The sequence below is a fragment of the Geospiza fortis genome, unplaced genomic scaffold (assembly GCF_000277835.1).
Source record: "Geospiza fortis unplaced genomic scaffold, GeoFor_1.0 scaffold298, whole genome shotgun sequence".
NCBI lineage: Eukaryota > Metazoa > Chordata > Aves > Passeriformes > Thraupidae > Geospiza > Geospiza fortis.
The window spans coordinates 526,749-549,110 of NW_005054506.1; the positions used below are offsets into that span (position 1 = coordinate 526,749).

At 51.9% G+C, this 22,362-nt stretch overlaps 1 protein-coding gene across 1 annotated transcript in view; it reads left to right on the forward strand.

The window, feature by feature from the left end:
- The first annotated feature begins 1,561 nt into the window (after positions 1 to 1,561).
- The window catches only part of STK32C (serine/threonine kinase 32C), a 28,759-nt gene continuing 7,958 nt past the window's right edge, over positions 1,562 to 22,362 (forward strand). Inside the window, exons 1-5 of the mRNA XM_014310274.2 lie at positions 1,562 to 1,612; positions 18,802 to 18,953; positions 20,891 to 21,064; positions 21,484 to 21,521; positions 22,200 to 22,289. Of these exons, the coding sequence (XP_014165749.1) occupies positions 18,835 to 18,953; positions 20,891 to 21,064; positions 21,484 to 21,521; positions 22,200 to 22,289 (421 nt within the window). The 5' untranslated portion in view covers positions 1,562 to 1,612; positions 18,802 to 18,834. The remainder of the gene's footprint in view (positions 1,613 to 18,801; positions 18,954 to 20,890; positions 21,065 to 21,483; positions 21,522 to 22,199; positions 22,290 to 22,362) is intronic.

Consider the following 22,362-nt stretch of genomic DNA (forward strand, 5'->3'; position numbering starts at 1 on the left):
ATGAGGGAGGCTGTCAGAAGGTTGTGGGGACGCTGGTGTCCCCGTGGGTCTGTTGTGGGGTCTCCTGGAGAGATCTTGGGCAGATCACAGAGTCATTAAGGGTGGAATAAGAGCCTTATCCAAGATCAAGGAGTGCAGCCTTTGACTGATCACCACACAGTCAGCTAAACCAACTAAACCCACTAATCATGGAGCAGTCGTGGTGCTTCTGCCCTTCAGCATGCCCGAGGGAGGGAACTGCGAGTGCAGGGACACACGGAGTACGAGCTGGCCCAGATTCTGTTCTCAGTTTCATTTGGCAAAGTTTTCTGAGCTCTCCTGCAGAAAACGTCCCACAGAAGTGACAATAACAATATTTTGGATATAAGCCTAGCACAAAAGGGTAATAGGAACTCCATGGGCATGCGTGGGCTCTTGATTCATCCTCAGAGATGACAGATGTGCATTTATTTAAGCTCTGGGAGTGGGACTTGTAATATTTATAGTGAATTCTTTGTTCCCACTCCTCCTGAGTGATTTTGGTCTCTGTGGCCAGCCAACAGGCTCAGTGCTCGTTGTTGACCACCTTATGCTGCAAACCCCAAGCCCATGCCAAGCATTTCTTTTCATCCAGACATGTGGCAAGGAGTGCTGAGAGTCCCCTGCACGGGGAGGGTCTCATGGTACAGCTGGCAAGGGCTGACAGCTGTATCTGAGCAGGTGGGCTCAGTCCATCAGCAAGCTCCTCCTCACCTTGTCTTCTTTATTTAACACTGATATTCAATTAAATCAAATCACAGCAGTACTTTGCTATAAAAATAATTTTGTTTGCAGCAGCAGCTGATGGAGTCAGTGGCTGAGTGTTACAGCTGCATGATCATCTCTTGTCATAGCTCCTCATGCTGGCTCTGGAAAAAACTGTGGATCTCTTCCAGATGGGTCTGCACGTGAAGGGAGAGGAGGGCTGTCCCTGTCCTCTAATGCTGCCCTTCGGCAGCTGCAACAGCAGCACACCCAGCGCTGGCTGAGCAGAGGGGGCAGGGGCAGTGGGCAGTGGGGCTGGGGGCAGTGGGCAGTGTTTGTGGGGCAGTGTTTGTGGGGCAGTGTTTGTGGGGCAGTGGGCAGTGTTTGTGGGCAGTGGGGCAATGGGGCTGGGGGCAGTGGGCAGTGTTTGTGGGGCTGGGGGCAGTGTTTGTGGGGCAGTGTTTGTGGGGCAGTGGGCAGTGTTTGTAGGGCAGTGGGCAGGGCACAGTGTGGGGCAGGGTCTCAGCATGCTCTGCACTCTGCCACACTCGCAGTTTGCCCCTGAGCTCTGTGAAGCTCCCCCCAGATCCACACAGGTCGAAGCTGTATTTTACTTTGTGCTAAACCACTCATTTAGTAACCTCATCCAACCCTCTGCCAGCTCGTGAAGAGACTTGAAAGGAAAGCAGCTGCTGTCCTGCAGCTTCCCCAGAGGAAAACTTTTAATAAAAGCTTGGCCAGTGCTCTGTAGTTGTCTCCCTGCCTTCTTTAAAATGCAAGCTTATTTGTAGTAAAGCATTTACAAATGTAAATTCTTTTTCTTTACCTTGTAGTGAACTTTGACCACTTCCAGATTCTCCGGGCCATTGGGAAGGGAAGCTTTGGCAAGGTAGGCTTGAGCTCTCAGTCTTGCATGGTTTATCAGGTGTCTGCTGTTATGTACTTGTGGTTTATTGGAACAGTAACGGGGCCGAAATTGGCTATTTTTCTATTTTTTTTTATGATGGCTGCTCAGTCAACACAGGAAAAATGTTCAGGAAAATACCTTGTTGCCATTTGGCTTTGCTGTAATTCTTGGCATCTTGGTGCAATAGATGTGTTGTAAGTTACCAGCACAATTGTGACCATTTTACAGCAAACATTCTTTATGTTTTCAGTTTCCTGTGGGGATGTCTGGGTTGTGGGGGGGCAGTGAGGCAGGAAGGTGCTGGAAGTTGTCCTTGGCGCTTGACTGAGCTGGCACACGGGTCAGGAGGGTTCTGTGAAGTCCTGGGCTGTTTCCCCAATCAGAAATCAGTTATGCTGAAGAGGTTTTGTTGTTTATTTTTAACTGGCTTTTCTTGCCAAGCATGTGGGAGGATGTGGGAGGTGATGATCAAAAAGCTGTGTATCCCTGGGAGTCGGTTACTGTTGGTTTCCCAGTGTCAGTCCTTTTCCATTCCCTGTTCCTCTGGCTGGCCCTCTGCCCCCCTGCAGGTGACTCTGGCATTTGCCCCTGGTCTGGCAGTGCCAGCACGGTGCCCATGGCATGTCACAGGAGCACAGGGCTGCCCTGGGAGCTCTGCAGTGCTTCTGTCACTGAGCCCTGCTGCCAGCCAGCAGCAGGGGTGCCCCCTGTGTGTGGTGGGTGAGAGCTGGGAGTGGCAGTGCCAGCGCTGGTCCCGGACGCTGCTGGCTCAGGTGTGCCACCTGTCACCGGTGACTCGTGTGTGGGTGGGGCTGTGTGCCAGCGCTGGGGCTTTGGGGGCAGACATGGCCATGGAAATAGTGTGAAATGTGCAGTGTCAAAGCTGTGGAAGGGCCCAGCCTGGCTCAGTGGGTGGCACAGGTGTCCCCATGCACTGGGGACACAAACAGGACAGCTGAGTGGTGGGGCAAGCTGCACCTGCTCGCGTTTCCCTCTGGTCAGGTCATCTTGGCTGGTTTCTCCCATCACACTTTGATCAAAAATTGATGCCACGAGGGTGAGGACATCCAGATCTGGCTCTGGAGATAACCCACACTGTCCTTTGCCTTCTCCCTCTGTGGTACAGCCTGATGAGGTCTTGTTCCACTGGGCCACGGCCTGGGGAGCAGCCTGACCTTTGGATACTTGCATGATTGGATGGCTGGAAGATGGAAACTTTGCAAAAGCAGAAATTTCCCAGGAGATCTGAGACCTGTTTTGTCAGAAGAACCCAAATACTTACCAATTACCGAAATCTCTTTTTGAATGCTTTATGGGTATTAAGCAGTTTTGGTGCTGGGTAACAGTGGCAGCACAAAATCAGCTGTGGTCTGTATGGGGAGGCTCCAGCTGTTCTGAGGCAGGACAGGGGACACTCAGTCCCAGTGCTGCCATCAGTGCTTCTTTCTAGAGAAGATGTTCCCATACAGCCTCAGTTCCCTGATGAACACCAGGAGATCCATTACCCTGCTCTGGCACACCCCACCCACGCGAATTCCTGCTGGGCTTCCATGAGAGTCTGCCTGGGACTTCCAGGTAATGGAAATGGATTGCCAGCAGTGTGCAAGTCACTGTGACGGTTTGAGGGGGTGGTTTGGAACACTCACCCCTCTTTGCAGCCACATCCCTTGAGCAAGGAGAGGCGAAAGCGTGCAGCAGAGCTCTGTCACATTTCTGGGCTTCTGTTGAATGATGGTGAATGATTAAATACCAGCTCAGCCCTTGTGCTGTGAGGATAAGGCAAACAGCAGAAGAAAGTCTCCCCAGACGCTCCTGGTAAGAACAGGAACACTCAAGGTCTTGTGTCTTCAGCTCACAATCAAAGGCCAAACATTAACTCCAAACCTCAGTGAAAAAGAGCAGCTTGTTTCAAACTGATAGGAGAAGATTCATACTTCACATATAAACTTTCCAGACAAGGAGGTTTTATTCTATTAAGGAGCAGCATCTGAAAAATTAATTCTGCTCAGAGCATGAAACAGAGAAAAAGCAGTTCTTGTCCCAGGGCAGGAGTCCCTTGGCTCTGCAGAGAGCTGCTCCCTGCAGCTGCTCGCTCTGCGTTGCAGAAAGGTTAAGTCTGGCACGTAGCAGTCTATCAGGCAGCAGAAATGTACACACACTTTCAACAAAATGCTGAAATGATTCATCTGTCATCTTTCTGGATGACTTTGTCAATATGCTGAATTTCCTCTGACACTGAGAAAAGCATTTGCATTTACCAAGTCATTTACAAGTCACATTTAATTACAGAAAACATAAAACTACCTACCTGGCAAGTGTAACTAAAAGTTTAGGAGTGACTTGGTTTGCTTGATTAAACTCTCTGGCCACGTTCAGGAAGATATTTAGGAGCCAGTGTGTGAGCGGACCCTGGCTGTGTGAGTGACCTGTGGGAGCTGTGGCACTGTGTGATCTCATGGTGACAGGACCCAGGGCCAGCTCCTGGGGTGGCCTTGGGCACAGCATTTCCTTCCACGGTCACTTTGTGCACCTCTCAGGAGAGATGGTGACATCCTCGGTGTGCATTTCCCTTCCTTTCCTACTTACTGTAGGAAAGGAAGGGAAAAGGAACTCAGAAATCCCTTTTGAAGAGCCTGAGCGCTCCAGAGCTGTGGTTCTGGCATATCTGCAATAAATGGCCAATTTCTGTTTTCTAGAGATGGGTTTAATCAGCTTTAAGATACAGTTAATCAAATGAAGGTCAGGTTCAATTCCATGTTTATGCCAATTAGCAAGTGTGGAATATTTTCCACACATAGTAGGGTGATATTATTTGATTTTCAGTGATTTAATATCAGCATAGTGTTCCTCCTGCAGCACAGGCTCCTTTCCAAGCAGCAGCAGCATTTGCCCAGGTTTTGGCTGCTCTGATGCCATTTCCCAAGGAGCAGCAGCCAGGAGGGGGTTTCTGGAATGGGGTGCAGTTTGTGGCCCTGTTTTAGTGGGAAATATGCTCTGAGGTTCATTGTGCTTCTCGAGAGCCAGCATGGGACCCAGAGATGTCCCAGGGCAGTGGTGGCATTGCAGGACCAGGAGCTCTGCCTGTTTATTTGGCCTCTTGTGGCTTCAGTCCCCGTGAGGCAGCTGGGGCTGTTTGCTCCTGACCCCCTCCTCCCACCCGGCTTCCCCCATGGTTCCCAGCCCCAGCTGCCTTTTCCAAGGGATAAGGAGCTGGACAGGGCTGTGGGAATTCATTATTTACATTTCACTGCTGAGAAGAAATAAGAACACATCTGAAGTTTTTCAGCGTGGATTTGTGCCTTTGTGTGCCATTGGAAATAGGGGATTAACCCAGGGCTGGGGCTGGAATGAGCAGCAGCAGGAAATGGAATCTTCCAGAGGGAACCAGTGCACCTGGGGCGGGAGCCTGTGGGGGCCTGGCTTTCACTTGCTCCAGAGGAGCTGGGGGTCCTGGTCCCTGTGCCCAGCTCCACTGACCCTCCCAGCGAGGGCTGGCTGTGTCTGGGTTCTTTGTACAAGTACTTCATGATTTTGTTGCTTTAATAATTCACACAGCCTGGAGCTGGGTATAGAAAGGCTTTAATCCATTTTCTAAAGGTCACAGATGCCCACCCAGCAGCTGCACCATAAATAAAATTCCCTTCAAGTCTATTCTCAACTGAATCCCTCTTTGACATCAACACTAGGTTGATCCATTTTCTTTTTTTCCAGCTTTATAAATGTTGGATTTTTCCCCCTAAAGAAAGGCTGGAAATTTAATCCCTTGGTATTTAGCTGCCACACATACTCTTTGCCCTTGATTTTTCCTTTATTGTCCTTGATCTCACCTGAGGCTGAGGGTTTGCTGGAGCCACCGGCAGGGCTGGACAGAGGCTGTGCCTGCTGGACACTGCTCCTGTCACTCGATCCACACCATGTCATTGGCAGGCTCTGGAGCCAGGGCTGCCTTGGCTTTGTCAAAGGGCACCTGGGTATGGAGAGGGCACAGCCTGAGGGGTGTCTGTGGCTGCTGGGGTGCTGCAGAGCTGCTGCTGTGGGGCCATCCCGGGCTCGTCAGGCTCCATCCTGCCCGGCCCCCAGGCTGCCCAGGGAGTCCTGCAGGATGCAGGAGATGGGACCTGCAGCAGGAGTGACGTGAAGGACATTGGCACTAGGGCCAGGCTCATCCCCAGAGGTACTGGCACTGCCCAGGCTGCCCAGGGAATGGGCACGGCCCCGAGGCTGCCAGAGCTCCAGGAGCCTTTGGACAGCGCTGCCAGAGACGCCCAGGTGGGATTGCTGGGAGGTCTGGCAGGGACAGGGGCTGGACTCCTTGTGGGTCTTTTCCAGCTCAGGATATTCCATGACTGCGGGATTCTCTGATTGCACAGAGTGCTCCACCATTGCCTCCAGCACAGGAGCAGCTGCCTGGGCTGGGACAGTGACCAGGAGCAGGGGGTGAGAAAGCACAGAGCACCCACGGGGGGATCCTCCCTCTGATACCATTCTCCCAGTAGTACCAAGGGATTTTTCTTCTTTCCTGGATGTTGCTAAGCTGTGAGCATGTCATCAGTAAAAGCCACGGGAGAGAATGGCAGAGCATGAAAGGTGCAGTGGTGGTGGGGTCCAGCACCTCCTCACTGTCTGGATCTCAGGCTGTGGGGGCAGCAGCAGGAACATTACAGAGTGGGAAGTGCCACTGAAGGGTCTGCAGTGACTGGGTGAGCAGTGAGCTCAGCTGGAGGGGGCTGGGAATTATCCTGCACTTCCCCACTGGGGACCTGTTTGGGGCTTCTGAAAGATCAGACTTCAAAAGACCATGATTTATCAAACAAACTGCCCACCTTTGTTGTTATTGTACACCCGGTGCCTTATTAACATTTGCATTAGAAGCTGCCCGGGGTTATTTGAGCCCCCACCATTCCTGTGGGTGAGTCACGCTGGTGTGGGTTGGGAGGTGGGATGGACCCCCCCTCCAGCAGCCAGGGACCTGTGGACAGGAAAGAGGTGTAAGAGAGCAGAGGGCAGAGGCCTGGTTCCCCACCTGAAGTCGCACTGATGGCCCTGGAGCCACCCCCAGGCCTCCCCAGGGGCTGGCACAGCCTCTCTCAGGCTGGGAGCAGGAGCGTGCCCACAGCTGGACCCCAGGGACAGAGCTCGCTGTGCCTTGTGCCAGCAGCAGCGCTTTCTGTGACCTCCTGTGTGTGCACCGAGCCTCACAGCAGCTGGCTGCTCAGGCTCTTCCTGGCTCTTAAGTGAGAGTTTTTCAGCATTAGGTTCTGCAACAAAATCCACCCACACCCTCCCTGCTCCCCCTCCCTTCCTGAACCCAAAGAGATCTCATTCTGAGGTCTTTGATTAAGGAAACCTTTTCATGGATCAGCGTATGCTGCCTGTTGAGTGGCAGATGTGCCTGAATCCAGCCCTGACCCTTTGTCAGAGGGGCCAGCCTTGCAGAGGGGTAAGGGACAGAGAGCTGCAAGTGTTACAGGAGGAGGAGGAGGAGGAGCTGTGGAGGAAGCAGGGGAGGATGGAGCTGGGTCAGGGTGACCTGGCTTTGGAGAAACATTAGAATAGGCTACCCAGGGAGGTGGTGGAGTGCCCACCCCTGCCTGGTGGTGTTTGAGGAATCACAGGACGTGGCATTCTGTGCTCTGCTCTGGTTGGCAGAGTGGTGTTTGGTCAAATACTGGATCTCAGACTTGGAGGTCTTTTTTAAACTCAGCTGAAAGGATTCTGTGATTCTATGAGACTTCTACAGCCTAAGTGCATCACAGAATTCTGTAAACATTCACCCACCTGAAAGGACAGAGAGCAGAATGTTTTGGCATTGATCAGATTAACGATTGGAAATGTGATGATAGTTCTGTTAGCACTGCCCTCGGGAGAACCTCCTGTTCCCCTGTGTGCCGCTGGCAGAGGCTCCTCCTGCCCTCAGCAGGGCCCACACGGCCACACCAGACTGCAGCTCTCACATGGCCAACATGAAAACCTCTTAATTCTAAAGTAAAAACCCCATCCTTTGTCACTAATGATAATTACAATTTTCTCAGAGGCTGAAATGTGGCCAGCATTTGGATCTTGTTTTTGTTCTGACAAGCCATCATAGCCTACACCCCCACCAGCTCATAAAGGGAGCTGAGAGATGGAAGGTTCCAGCGTCAGATGCAGCTTTTGGCAACAATAAAATTGAAGCTGTGTTGGACATCGAGGTCATCTACAGGTCCTTGGAAGCTGCATCTTGTGGGCTTGGGATGTTGTGTTAATGCTCATGGTTGGACAATCCAATTACAAGCCACTTAATGTCAAAAATGATAGGGAGCAGTGTCCTCGGTTCCTATGAAATTATGGATACATCAGCATGATACAGCAAATAGAGTTTATTAGGGAAAATACTGCCTGGATTTGTCCAGAGCATTAGGGGTGTAACCTGTTGTTACTCTGAGCAGTGGTGTCTGTGGAAGGAACCTTTGTCCTCTTCTTCACAGGATGTATTTCTTCTTGTGGGTCTAAAGTTCATGAGTTCCTATTGAAGTGTCCATGCGCTGCTCAGAAACTGCTCTGAATCTCGTGGGAGTTGTATGGACACAGCTCCAAAAGGCTGGATACAGTTCTGCTCTGGTTTCTCTGTGGTGAAGACAGAGCTGCCCACAAGCCACTACAAGGCCGTTGGGATTTCCTGCGTCTCAGCAATGAATTAAAGATGGAACATAAAAAATTGAAGCAGAAACTGATGCAACTGGTGCACAACGCACAATAGGAACAGTGTTGTGATGAGGGATTTGACGTGATTTTGCTGAGGTTGAGGGACCCGCGGCCTGCGCTGGGCACCCGGAGCCAGCAGCAGTGCCAGGGGACAGGGCCTTGGTGTGGGCCAGGCTTGCTAGGCAGGGTCCTTCCCAGGGATGAGCACACCAGGTGCTTTTACCCCTCCCAGTTTTCCTGACAGCCCTTCTCCTTTGGAATCCCCTCTGTTCCTTCTGAGGTGGCCATTTGCCTTGTTTCCCAGATGAACGGTGTTGGACCGTGGAGAGGGGCGAGGAGGGGATGTGGGAAGGGCTGTTGTGGGATAGACCTGTGGAGGAGGATCAGAAAGGTGGTGTGGAGGGCTGGGTGTCTCCTCCAGCTGAGGGGTCCCGTGCACAGCGCCCCCAGGGCCCAGGTGTGAGCTCGGGGGGTTTGGGGCCGTGTTTGGGAGCGGGGCAGGCCGGTGCTGCCCATGGCCTGGAGAGCCCTGCTGTGCAAAGCCAGAGCCCTCCTTGTGCCCTGGGGCTGCTCCACGCCGCCTTCCCTGCCCACACCGAGGGAGGGACAGGGACAGAAACCCCCATGGCACCTGCTCTTTCTGTCTGGGTGATGTGTCTGTGTGCTCAACGCCACTGTTGGCCCAGGAACGGGGCACTGGAGGACGGGCCATGAAAGTCAGCCTGCTCAGGCTGTCGCTGCAAAGGGCTCCTGAGAGCACGGCCAGGAAACACAGACAGCTTTGGGAGCAGCATGGGTACTGCACTGTGGTTTTTGGTGGGTCTGGGCTCCTTCCCCCTGCTCTTTCCATCCGACATGCTGTTGCCAAGCCCGGGCTGAGGGGTGAGGGGCCCTCAGGTGCAACCCAGTGAGGGTCACCTGCTGAAAAGGCCTGGGCATCATTATTTATGCAATGTGCACAGCAAAATCATGTCTGTTTCAATAGTTCCGTAATATTAAAATATCAGAAGTGAAGATGCTGACAAATTCTAAATTCAGTGCTTTCCATTTTTGTACCAACTGGCCATTTTGTTCTCTGAAATGAAGCTGTGAGTACAGGATCACTTTGACAATTGCAAGCTGGCTTTTCTTATTTTTTCTTAATACTTTTTTCTTCTTACTGACCTGTCACATTTGGGATAGACTATATTTTATATATATGATCAGGGACTCTACCTCCCTTTGGAAAACACTCTGGAGTATAAGGCCATGAGAATTTTTAAAGAAAGAAGAGCATGGAAGGAAACCATGTTTATTGAACAGAAGCCTTTTGTGTCTCTGCTTTCCACCCTCACCTCCCGTTTACTTACTATTTATGTCCAAAATTCATCGAGATCCCTTCTGTTCCTGTCGTTTTCTCAAGGAGTTGCAGTAAGATTGTTGTGCCATATATTACTTTTGATCTAAAAATTGTTTTCAAAAGTAAGTGCTAAAAATTCCTCTCAACAAAGGGCAGTGCAGAAATACTTAGCTGTTCGTGTACAGCAAGTGGTGCAGCAAAACCAAACCACAGTGAGGGTTACCCAACACCAGCCCAGCTGGAGCAGTGCTGTTTGCCAGGAGCCAGCCCTCACCCCATGGTGGGATGGTGCCCGCTGTGTGCCCATGCAGGGCTCTGGGGGGCTGCTGCATGCTCAGGCTCTCAGATCAGCTCTGCTCTGCTCTGGAACTCGATTTTAGCCCCTGCTGCTATCTTTGGGCTTGTCAGGGTAAGGTTGTTGTGCAGAGCAGCTGGGGCTGCCCCTGGATCCCTGGCAGTGCCCAAGGCCAGGCTGGACACTGGGGCTGGGAGCACCTGGGACAGTGGGAGGTGTCCCTGCCATGGCAGGGGTGGCACTGGGGGGGATTTGGGGTCCCTCCCAACCCAAGGCATCCTGTGATTCTGTGCTTCTGAGATCTGCAGGGTGTTCCTGGGCAGAGGAGTCCCACCCCTGGCAACATGGAGGAATAGAAAGCGCATTTCTTTATCTTGGTAACTTGAGGCACTGGAGCGCTGTTTGGTGGGTTTGACAGAGAGGCTCCTGAGGCTCCTGAGCCTCCCTGGGGCCAGGCAGTGGCTGCTGGGGCTGGGCTGGTGGGTGGCTGCAGTGCAGGGGAGGCAGAGCGGCCAGGAGGGGCAGGGGGTTTGTGGCCATGCCCACCCCAGCCCTGTGCCCTCTCTCTGGCTGGGATCTCCATCTGCCCAGCCTCCACAGCGGCCCTTCCAGGGCTGATCCCTTTGTGCAGCCTGGTGCTAAACACCAGCTCAATGGAGCAAGCTTCTGCCAAGGGAAAATCAAGCGTTTGGCTGCAAGTGGCACTGATTCCTCCTGAGGGTTTTGCACCGTGAAACACGAGTATCCCCTCCTTCCTTGGCTGAAAAGAAAGACCTGTGTTTATTTCCTTCAGCACAGAAGGGACGTTTTGGTGCCTGGGGGCGTGTTGTGGCAGCAGCACAAACTAGGACATTGGGGCCACTGGGGTGTCAGTGCCAGTGCCCATCAGGGCCGGGTCAGGATGAGTGATGAGGCTTTCCAAAATAGCACAGCGAGTGTTCTTGCCTTGGGGTCAGGGAACTTCAACATCAATTTACGTTCCCAGATTAAATAAGGCCCTCCAATCTTCGTTGGAAGTAATTAGATTTCTTTCTGTTCCCAATATCTGTCAAATATGTAGCTAAAAACAATCATTTTGCCTCTTTAACCAGCCTATCACAGAATGTAGTCATGGGCATAAGGAGAGATGGCTCCAAATACTAGACATAGCTCAAAATGTGTGTTGCTCACAGGAAAACATTGCAGGATTTATTCAGACAATGCTCGTTAGCTGTGGCTGTGCACAGGGGTCCGGGTGCTCATGTAAAGCTATGGAGTGCTGCTGAGTTGGAGGAGGTGGTGGATCCAGGATCCACTCAAAAGGCAGAAAGATGGGTCCCAGTGTCTTCAGGGATCTCTGCAGGTTGGTCTGAGTTTTCATCATTCTACTTTAATTATTGAAAAAGAAAAGCCCGGCAGAGATCTCTGAGCATGTGATTAAAGCCAGACAGAAATGTAGATGCCTGACAGCCTTTCTGTAGGCAGTGTGACAGCTCCAGAACCCATCTCCTGGGCTGTGCTCCTCCCTGCTCTCCTCATGGTGCCAGCACAGCCCCTGTCCCCTTCAGGGCCTCCCCAGGGGCTGCTCCATGGCCTGGCGGTCAGCAAATCACCCCATGCCCCACCAGAGATGTGCTCAGGGCTGTGGCCAGAGGGGGATCCCAAAGGTCTGCATTTGTGTTTGAACCCTGAGGGAAGACAGCAGGTTTGGGGTGTCTGGCTGGTGATGGGGCTCCGCTGGTGTGCAGGGCAGAGGTGGAGAACCAGGACAAGTAAAAGCAAGGAAAAACACTTATCTTTCCTTTTTTTTGTTCTTCAGGGCTCTCTGCTGTCACTTCTTCAGTTTCTCCTTGTTTATTTGGATTAATGTATCTTCTGAGGAAAAGAAATCTACACGTGTTTTGGAGCTTCAAGTCAAATAATCCCCCATATCCAAACTCAATTACACAAACATCTGCTTAATGTCTGATGGGACCTTATTTTCTCAGCGTGACATTAAAGGGAAACGCTTACTCTGAACCACCTTAAATTGCATTAAGTCAGGACTCAGACCCTGTAGATATCATTCTGCAGCCCCCTTCCGTGATTCCTTGCAGGGAAATGAGGAAATGTTCCCTGATAGATGCCTCAGCCCCGTTTGCAGGGTGCCAGTGAGGAGAGCTTTCCCTGACATAGTTTCAGCGTGCTGCCTGCCCCATTTGTGTGAGTTAGACAGAATAAGGCTCATTCTGGAAAAAAAACAAACAACAAAACCATGGACAAGCTTAGCTTTGCCCGTGTGTTGAGCCACTCCTGCTGCACCTGCACATGTGGTTTCCTTTGCCTGCACACAGAGTGCTGGGCACACCCAGAGGGGATACAGATCCACAGGGGTCTGCTGAGCCCCAGGGAGGGCTGTGGACCTGCACAGAAGCACAGGAACACATCCTTAGGACTCCAGACTGAAGCCACTGAGATTGCCCAGAGCAGCTGTGGCTGCCCCTGCACCCCTGGCAGTGCCCCAGCCCAGTTGGGACAGGGCTTGGAGGAGCCTGGGACAGTGGAAGGTGTCCTGCCATGCCAGGGGGCTGGAACTGGATGATCTTTAAGGTCCCTTCCAACCCAGACCGGTCTGGGAGTCTGTGATTCTCTGATACACTGCACACTGAGTGCTGTTGGGAACAGCAGGTGTTATTTTGGGTCAGAAGACTTTTTTGGCTCTAGCATAAGCAACTGAGAAAGAGATTTTTTATGGAAGTGTTGACACGACCTGGAAACACCAACAGGCTTGCTGTGAATAAAAGTTTCATCAGCTGCTGTTACAACTTGGCTGCAGCGAACAGCAGTGCTGCATAAAAGAGATTTTAATGATTTATGGTGTTCTGACAGACGAGTCCATCAATCCTGTGGAAAAGCACAGCTTTTCAGCAGGGAAAAACTAAAGTTGTAAGGCTCCATGAAAAATATCTTAAGAAGTGAAACGTGGCAAGGTATCTGGAAATGGAAACAAAATCAGCACTTAAAGATGTGAAGGCAGATTTGTCAAGCTGATAACCTTGTACTTAGAGCATGGCTCCTGAGGGTCCCACTTGTTTGGCTACCACGGCAGCTTTAGAGGTTCAGATGGGATTTTGGGCAGGAATTGTTCCCTGGCAGGGTGGGCAGCCCTGGCACAGGTGCCCAGAGCAGCTGGGGCTGCCCCTGGATCCCTGGCAGTGCCCAAGGCCAGGCTGGACACTGGGGCTGGGAGCACCTGGGGCAGTGGGAGGTGTCCCTGCCATGGCAGGGGTGGCACTGGGGGGGATTTGGGGTCCCTTCCCACCCAAGCCATTCTGTGAGTCAGTGCTTCTGTGAGCTGGATGGAAAGGCTGAGGGGTGCTGTTGTCACAGCCAGCAGCCCTCTCATGTTGGTGTCCCCTGGGCTGGGTCACTGGCACACGGAGAGGTGGGAATGGCAGCAGAATTCCTGCTCCTGCAAACGGATCCTTGTGTGGAGACAATGGCTGAGAGAGCACTGCCAGAGACAGGAGCTGCTCCAGGACAGAGTGCTGCCTCAATAAGCTCTGCAGTCGAGCAGTGGAGGGTTTGGATTGATTCAGGGTAAGTTTTTATTCAGGGTCAGACAGTTACGGTTCTGTGTCCCCGCTGAGTGTGGGCGAGTGTCACTGTCACAGCAGGCTGTGTGCAGCTGCAGCCCCGGCCAGGACTTGGTGCCACAATCCCTCTGGGTGTTACTGGGCCCCTTGCCCACTAAGGGTAGGTGTGAAAGGATCTGCTGTGCCCAGAGCTCCCTCCCAGGACCAGCCCTGAGGGGATGGAGAGGGGCTGCAGGTGCTGGCAGCCTGCAGTGTTTCCATCTCTCTTGGTGCTCATGGCACCAAGCTCTGGGTCAGCACTGTGGAGGGGGAGCCCCTTTGAGGGACCAGCAGCATCCCTGAGGGGCTGCCTGCCCCTTCTGGGCCTGCTGGTGTAGGGGAGCTGCTCCTGGGGTGCCTGTGGGAGATGCTTCCAGCAGCTTCATCCAGCTGTTCCCGTGGCTCGTGTGCTGGGTGAATCCCTGACACTGAATTGTGTCACTGCAGATACACCTGAGAGGCAGCTCTAGGCTTTGTTCTCTTGGCTATGCCTAACAAATAATTTGATTAGCTGATTTTATCTTTGATCTTGGTGAGGATTGTAGAACAAATTGTTATGAAGTTTTTGATTACCAGTGTTACACAGATGCTAATTGCTAGGGAAGGGTTGTATTTTAATTGCCAACAGCACCATCATAATACAATATGGATACAAAGATTCATTTGAATGCCAGGGAAAGTAGTTCTGTCTCCTGTGCAGCTGTGGCCATGCCCAGAACAGTGATCCCTGTTTGCAGCTTTCCTGATAACAGCTGAGAGTTTAATTTTATTTTTTTTTAACAGATAATTGGCAAGATTCTGCCTGCAGTTCTTGGTACAAGAGCAAAGCAGAGGGGACCTGGGGATGCTGGGTAACAGAGATCTCCCTCCAGCCACTTTCTAAAGGATGAAAACCCTGGGAAAAGTGAACGATGACTTGGTGTAAGAGCTGAGCTATTCAAGAGAGCTTGGCTAAAGGAGATGAACTTGTTAGAAGTCAGTTTTGAGGTTATCCTTTCAGCAGTGCACAGGTGCAATAAAGCCCTTCTCACCTGCTTTACTCTTTGCTCAACAAAGCTCAAGCTCAGGAAACCAATGAACACAATTGTCCAGCCTATCCTCGCCCTTGCAGTCTGTCTCCAAAGTAAAATTTAGTGCTCAAAATGAAATCGGCTGTCAAAAAAGCTTGAGCTGTTTCTACATCATGCTAAGTGCCTTCTCACTGCTTCTGGTCCTTCAGGATGAAAGACTTAGTTCTTCCAGAGGCTGTAAATCTCCCGTGTCCCCAACACCCCGAGGCTGCTGCTGTGCTGCCCCCACAGCAGAGACTTCTCTCCCCACGCAGTCCCAGAGCCTGCTGATGCTTCTGGGTGCCATGGGCAATTTTGTGTTAACGCTCCTCATTTCAATTTTCAGCCTTTCTGCTAAATGGCAGTTCTGTAGATACTGGGGAAAAGGGGGAGGGATAAATACCCAGCAGAAGCTGGAGGAGAAATCAATATATGTGGGCAAGGTGCAACCACTGCAAAGAAGCATTTTTATAAACTAGAGCAGTGGTCGCGGTTCAGAACTGGGTGGGATTAAGGTGTTTGATGTAGGTGTGTAGTGTTGGCTGACTCTAAGCCTCGCCTTTGCTCTGAAAACAAAAAAGAGTGAAATCCAGGTTTTACACTGAAATATCCCCGTGGTTCTGAGCTGCAGTCAACAGTGTCTGTGTGTGGGAGGATTACAGGGCATCACTCTCGTCTTACAGAGGCAGAAGCCAAAGGAGCAGAAATTCAAGAAGGAAACCCAGTGCTCCCAGTTCAGACCCAAAGACAGATGCCTGAGTCAGCTGTGGGTTTGTCACCAGCCGTGACGGTGACGTCCCTCAGGGGCCACGAGTGCCTTCACTTTGGGTGACCTCTGTATGTGCAGGAGGAAACAAGGTCTTTGTGCAGCCGAGGTAGAACCATCCCCACTGTTTACCAGCTGCACGGATCCTGCCCAGAATGGCTTTGTTTGAGCCCAGGAACACTCTGCTGTCCCTCGATAGCAAGGCTAAGTCAGGACATGCTGTCAAATGATTAGGTGACCTCTCATCTGAGTGGGGATTTCAGCCTGATGAATTCCTTCAGAATCAGCAGGGCAAAAAGTTATTGGATTTCTAAAGGAGAAAAGGCAGAGCCTGCTGGAGGCAGCGTGCCAGGCTGGGAAGGGTAGGGATTCAGCTGAGCTGCCAGCTGGGGTGACAGTACAGGTGTTGTCACTGTGACAGCTCAGGTGTTGTCACTGTGATGGCACAAGTTTTGTCACTGTGACAGTGTAGGCATTGTCACTGTGACTGTTCAGGTGATGTCACTGTGACAGCACAGGTGTTGTCGCTATCTCGGCCCGGGGGGCCAAGTGGGCCCGGGGTGTCACCTGCCCCTGTCCTGGCTGGAATTGTGGATGGGGGCTCCAGCCATCCCTGCGGGATGGGCAGCTGCACACATGCCCGGGTATCTGGGGCTCTGTGAAAGCTTTTATGTGCCGTGTCTTGAGCAATCCACTCCCAGCTGCTGCCCGCCTTCTGCCTTGCAGGGCTGGCTCCGTTCCACTCGTTCTCCTAATGGCTGTATTTAACCACCAAACACTCCCTCTGTGTGGCTGCAACGTGCAGAACGAGGACACAGTCATTTCTGCTTCTTGCCTTGCTCCGCACTGTAGACTTGCCTGAAAATGAATTAATTTAAAAAATGCACTCTTGACTTGAGACCAAATAGATGTTTATTCCTTCCCCAGGAACTGATGCATGAACAGAGAAGCACAACAAGAAAAAGATACGTTTTGTGTCACTGCCATTTTGGGGGAAGCAAACACATCAGTGCGTTTCTGTAAGCAGGGGCGCCTTAGGAATGGTCACTGCCTGTGGCAGGGGCACCGAGCCCAGCCTGGCAGCACCAGCACTGGTCCTGGTGTTGGTTTGACCGGAGTTATACCCCGACCAAGAGCGGTGGGATGTGATCTGTACCTGCAGGTGGCTGTGCTGCAGACACAGCACCCCTGCCCAGCTGTCCATGGGCCCCGGGACTCACTGTGCCCTGCCCAGCTGTCCATGGGCCATGGGGCTCTCTGTGCCCTGCCCAGCTGTCCATGGGGCGCTTTGCCCAGCTGTCCATGGGCCCCTTGGGGCTCACTGTGCCCTACCCAGCTGTCCATGGGCCCCTTGGGGCTCACTGTGCCCTGCCCAGCTGTCCATGGGCTGGGGGGCGCGTGTGCCCTGCCCAGCTGTCCATGGGCTGGGGGGCTCGCTGTGCCCTCAAGCAGCCCCATGGGCACAGGGCAGCCCCCGCTCATGCCATGGACTCAGCTGCAGGGAAGCCTCTCCACTGACATCCACTTTTCCTGCAAAAATCAGAGAACAAACATTCCCAGAGTGCCCGGAACTGGCTGCTCTTTGTGGAGGTGATGCTGTTCCATTGCAGAAAACTGTTTATCATAATTACAGAGTACATGAAGTTTTCATCATTTTCTCATTTATTATGCTGGGCTCCCATTTTCACTGTGGAGAAACAAGAGACAAATGACATCAGAATAACATGTAATACTCATTAAGGTACAGCAAGTCACAACCTAAAAAATAAAGGACCTCAAAATTAATGAGCTTCCAGCAATAATGTGGAATAAGCTGACATCAGGAGATAATGTTGCTCTGTGCCTTGATGGCTGTTACCCAGAGGATTGGACTGTTTTCAGAGCAGTTCTACAGCAATGACCATGTTTTAAAGGAAAATTGTTAGAGCTTTGCTGCTCAAAGAATTTATAAAATATATTTTTGCCTGGTTTATTGAATGTATAACCAACCATTCAGCCTGCTCTAGGCAGGGGCTGGCTCCTGCTGGTGGTGTGCATTGTGGTAGGTCGTTTATTATTATTATTAAGTTTGCATGAAGATGGTTTTCCCGTATGTTTTGTACCTGGAACAGTCCCTGGCAGCTGGAGTTGAAGGGCTCTGCTCGCCCATGGGCACCGGAGGGGTCCAGACACAGGGAAACAGCTCAGGTCACTCTGCCCACGAAGTGCTCTTATCGTGAGCTCTGAGGTGTGCAGAGAGTTATGGCAACAGCTGATTTTCAGCTCTCACCGCAGTTGTAACGACGGTGGAAAATAATCGCAGTAATTCCTGTGCATCACTAATTAGAGGGTATATCAGGCTAACGATAACCACCCATTATTTTGTCACCTCCTTGCGGCAGCGTGTCCTTGATGATATTATACCAAGCACCATTAGCACTTGCACATGGTTATTAGAGGCAGCGTGTATAGGCGCGGCGTGTTCGCGGCTCCCACCTGTCTCGGTTCCCTGCCACCCACAGAAATTCCCTTTCCTTGTTCCACTCGGTGTAAGCAGGACCCCTTCTCTGCCTGCTCGCCCCGGCCAAGCTGCCCAGGGAACGTATCCAGCTCATCCTAATTACCGCCAGGGCTGATAATTAACAGAGGGCAGGCATAATTATAGCAGATGTAGACATGCCATTAGTAATTTAAAAAGAGTTACCGTGATAGCTAATTAGCTCTTGGGAAAGCAGTCACCTTGGTAATGAAGGTGTCATTAGCAGAGCTGAGGGGGGTGGCAGGGCCAGCCCGGGGGCTTGGGGCTCAATGCCAGCCCAGGGGCTGTGTGCCAGCCTGGGGGCTTGGTGCCAGCCCGGGGGCTCTGGGGACAGACCTGGGGGCTCTGTGCCAGCCCGGGGGCTCCGTGCCCGCAGCAGAGGGGGGCTCCGGGGACAGGCCCGGGGTGCCCCTCCAGGCCAGGTCTTTGTTGCTGTAACCAGTTTGCATTTTGGTTGCTTTCTGCTGCCCAAAGGGATTATTGTCCCCTTTGGGAGCCCAGCGATGTGCGAGCAGGTGAGAGCCGCCCTGCGGAGCAGCACTGTGAGCAGCGGGGTAGTGAGGCTGGCACGGAGCCCTGTGGCTGTCTGACGCCACTTTCCATCCGGGCACAGTGACCCCAAAGGTGTCTGACGGCTCCCACACAGTTGTTGGAAGCGCTGTCCCTTTGGAAAGCTCTCCAGAGCCGGCCATCATGCCCTGGAAGCAGCTGCAGTGTCCGATGGGCAGTGGGCTGGAGCAGAGCCCGCGCACTCCCCAGTCGGGCACAGCACCGAGAGCAGGGATGCTGCTGTCCGTAGGTCCAAGTGTCAGCCTAGGGATCAGGGATGTTGGAGGGGTGAGGTGCTGAGCAGAGTGGGTCTCAGCTCCCAAAGCAGCAGATGAGGATGTGGGACATGCTCCTGACTGTTTTCTCCTCCTGGCCCAGGTGTGCATTGTGCAGAAGAGGGACACAGAGAAGATGTACGCCATGAAGTACATGAACAAGCAGCAGTGCATCGAGAGGGACGAGGTGCGCAACGTGTTCCGGGAGCTGGAGATCCTGCAGGAGATCGAGCACGTGTTCCTGGTGAATCTCTGGTGAGCAGCTCCCCCACCAGCCTCCGGTGCTCACAGAGCCACACACCCGATAATCCCAGGGGCTCTCATAACTTTTTCAGCAGCAGATCACTACAAATAGTGGCATTTCAAGTTGCTCAATAATGACTTCATTCTGTGTGCACTGGCAGAAATATCCTCATTACTGAGCAACATCTAATTTTAAAAAACACTCTTAAAATCAGGTAGAAATCTAACAAGTAGCTTGAGTAGGCAGTGCCTGGGAAATGTATCCTGTCTAGGCAGTGCCAAAGGCTGCAGTCTGTCTCATCTGCCCTACAACCACATCGAGCCCTCAGCCCACCAGCATCCCTTAGCGTGCTTTGCATCACACTCACTGGCCATATAAAACACATTCCTTTGGAGCTCAGACACATCGTTATCAAATTTTGCAGGAAAAACTAATTTACAGTTTTAGAAAGTAGAGCATTATATCCTCTATGGTTAGTTTGGAGTGAGCCCTGGGCAGAGGCCTTGGTGCCCCCTGCTCCAGTGATCTGTCCTTTCTCAGCCTTCCTGCCCAGTGAAGGGTCCCCTCCCCTCCGGCAGTGCTGAATGTGAGCCAGGCTGGTGGGGAGGGGGAGACTTCTAAAAATGGAGCAAGTTTTGCACCCAAAGTGATCGAAGTGGGTGACGTGTCCCATTTGTTTTGTTGATCCATTGCTCCAGAATAGCCAATTGAGTTAATATTGATATTTTTCAGTTTCTTAGCAATTACAAGTGTTTTTCCCAAAAAGCAATGAAATTCTGTAGAGAACTTGCTCTCGTAGCAAACCCTTTTGGCTCATAGTTTTAGAATAAACCTACATTTAAGATGGGAGCAGAAGTGAGTGATTCATAAGTATTATACAATCCCACATACTCTTTCCTTGGAAGTGCAGTCACCAAATATAACAATGAGCGTTGTTTTGGTGTGTCCCCACTGCTGTCAGTCTCCCGTGGGACCCACAGCAGACTTAGAGAGGCGGTTTACTCCACAGTAAATATAAATCTCTTTTCCTGGTTTATCTGGTTAAATTAGCAGTTGTGTTTTCCAATTCATCTTTAAGATAGGCTGAGATATTTTAAGTAGGTTTTATGAGATTGTTTGCAGTTGAAAATGTGAAGTTTCCCTGAAGTGTCTGGCTGGCAGAGCCTGCGCTCTGTGCTGGTGGGCTGACGTGGCACAGCTGCTCAGGGACAGTGATGGGGTGAGCAGGGAGATGTTACCTGGGATATTCATCTCTTTCAGGGAAGCATTGTTTAGTGTAGGAATTGATTTAAAAAACAAGCAAGCATCTTGAGCTGGACGTGCTTGATTGTGAAGGTGCAAGCAGCAAAGCTGCATCTTCAGTTTTGGGCCCAACACTTCAAGGACCTTGAGGGGCTGGAGCATGTCCAAGGCAGGGAATGGGGCTGGGAAGGGTCTGGAGCCCCAGGAGATGCTGAGGGAGCTGGAAAGGGGCTGAGCCTGGAGCAAAGGAGGCTCAGGGGGCCCTTGTGGCTCTGCACAGCTCCTGCCAGGAGGGCACAGCCGGGGGGTCGGGCTCTGCTCCAGGGAACAGGGACAGGAGCAGAGGGAACGGCCTCAGGCTGGGCCAGGGCAGCTCAGGGTGGATATTAGGGAAAATTTTCTATCCAAAAGGGCTGCCCAGCTCTGGCACAGCTGCCTGGGGCAGTGGTGGAGTCCCTATCCCTGGAGGGATTTAAAAGCCACGTGGTTCTGGCAGCTGGGGACATGGGCAGTGGTGGCCTTGGCGGTGCTGGGAATGGTTGGACTCGAAGGTCTGAGAGAGCTTTTCCAGCACAAACGATTCTGGGATTCTGTGCCCATGGTGGGGCCACGTGCAGTTCTCCCTGGAGCTGTGTGATGAGGAGAGGGGAGAAGCCTGGCTGGGTTTGTGAGCCCCGGGAGGCTCAGCCACTCCCCTGTCCTGCAGGTATTCCTTCCAGGACGAGGAGGACATGTTCATGGTGGTGGACCTGCTCCTGGGAGGTGACCTGCGCTACCACCTGCAGCAGAACGTGCAGTTCACTGAGGAGACAGTCAAACTGTACATCTGTGAGATGGCGCTGGCCCTCGACTACCTGCGGAGCCAGCACATCATCCACAGGTAACTCCAGGGCTCTGCTGGGCGGGGGTGGCTCATGGTGCTGCTCCTGGCCACCCCCCGGCTGCTGGTCCTGCCCCCACCAGCCAGAGGGAATCTGATGCTTCACTGAGCACTGAGCATTTCAGGGCGGGTGTTAAAGCTGTCCAGGGTTTCACACAAATATCCCCAGTATTGTTATTCCTTTTTCCTTGGGAATTTCCTTTCCTCCCTGAACAAGTCTAATCCTTCCAGTTTTTCACCAGGTTGCCCAGGAAATGCTTATTTCTAGTCCATCCTAAAGGGCCTTCCTTATGTTAGAATATTTTTGCTTCATTTGTTCCTAATTTTTGATAGATAAACAATTGCAGGATTTTTGTCATTGAGTCTCATCCCTGGTCTGACTGAGATTCCATCTGCTGTAACCTTCCTTCTTTTCCCAGAGATGTAAAACCAGACAACATCCTCCTCGATGAACAAGGTAGGATCACTCTGCTCCTCTTTGTTTGCTCCCTCATTCGTTCCAGGGACAGATTCCTTATAGTCCCGGGTACTGGATATCTTTTTACCTGGGGAAAGTGTGGGAAAAGCTGCTCTGCTTTTACTGGATCATGTTTGCCTGAACATCCCTGTGCTTTTTAATGTGGGGAGGGTCACCCAACTGGCCTGTCCAGTGTGCTGTGGTCAGCCCCACTTCAGCCCTGGGAATTTGGAGTCACTGCAGCTCACTGGCTTCAGTGGCTTGGAGCACCCATGTCTAGTGGAAGCTCCATGGCAGGAGCTTGGAACGAGATGATTAAGTCCCTTCCAACCCAAGCATTCTGTGGTTCTGTGATAGTGTTTCCCTGGTGTCTTTTTCACTCCTGTAGCTTCTGGCCAGAGCAATTTGGCCAGTGCTGAGGCTGCTGGGGGTTACTGGCTATCTCCAAGCATGATTTAAAATCAAAACCCAAAGCTCCCTACCCTTTAATCACCTGGCCAGCCCAAATCCTGGGAAACCTTTGGGATCTCCCATGGCCATACCGTGGGATCTGACTCTGACCTGCCCGTGTCTCTGCTACCCTGTCTGAGGGCAGAAGCTTATGAAACAAATGTGTTCTGACTCTGCATTGACACTGCACTGCCATTAATTCCTTCTTAAAATGTGTCTTTATTTAAGGTCATGCCCATTTAACAGATTTTAATATTGCAACCATCATTAGGGACGGTGAAAGAGCGACAGCATTGGCTGGGACAAAGCCATACATGGGTAAGAGACAATCACTGCCCTCGTGCCTGTGTCATGTTCTGCGGGCTCAGCACATGCTGCCCCAGCCAGGGCG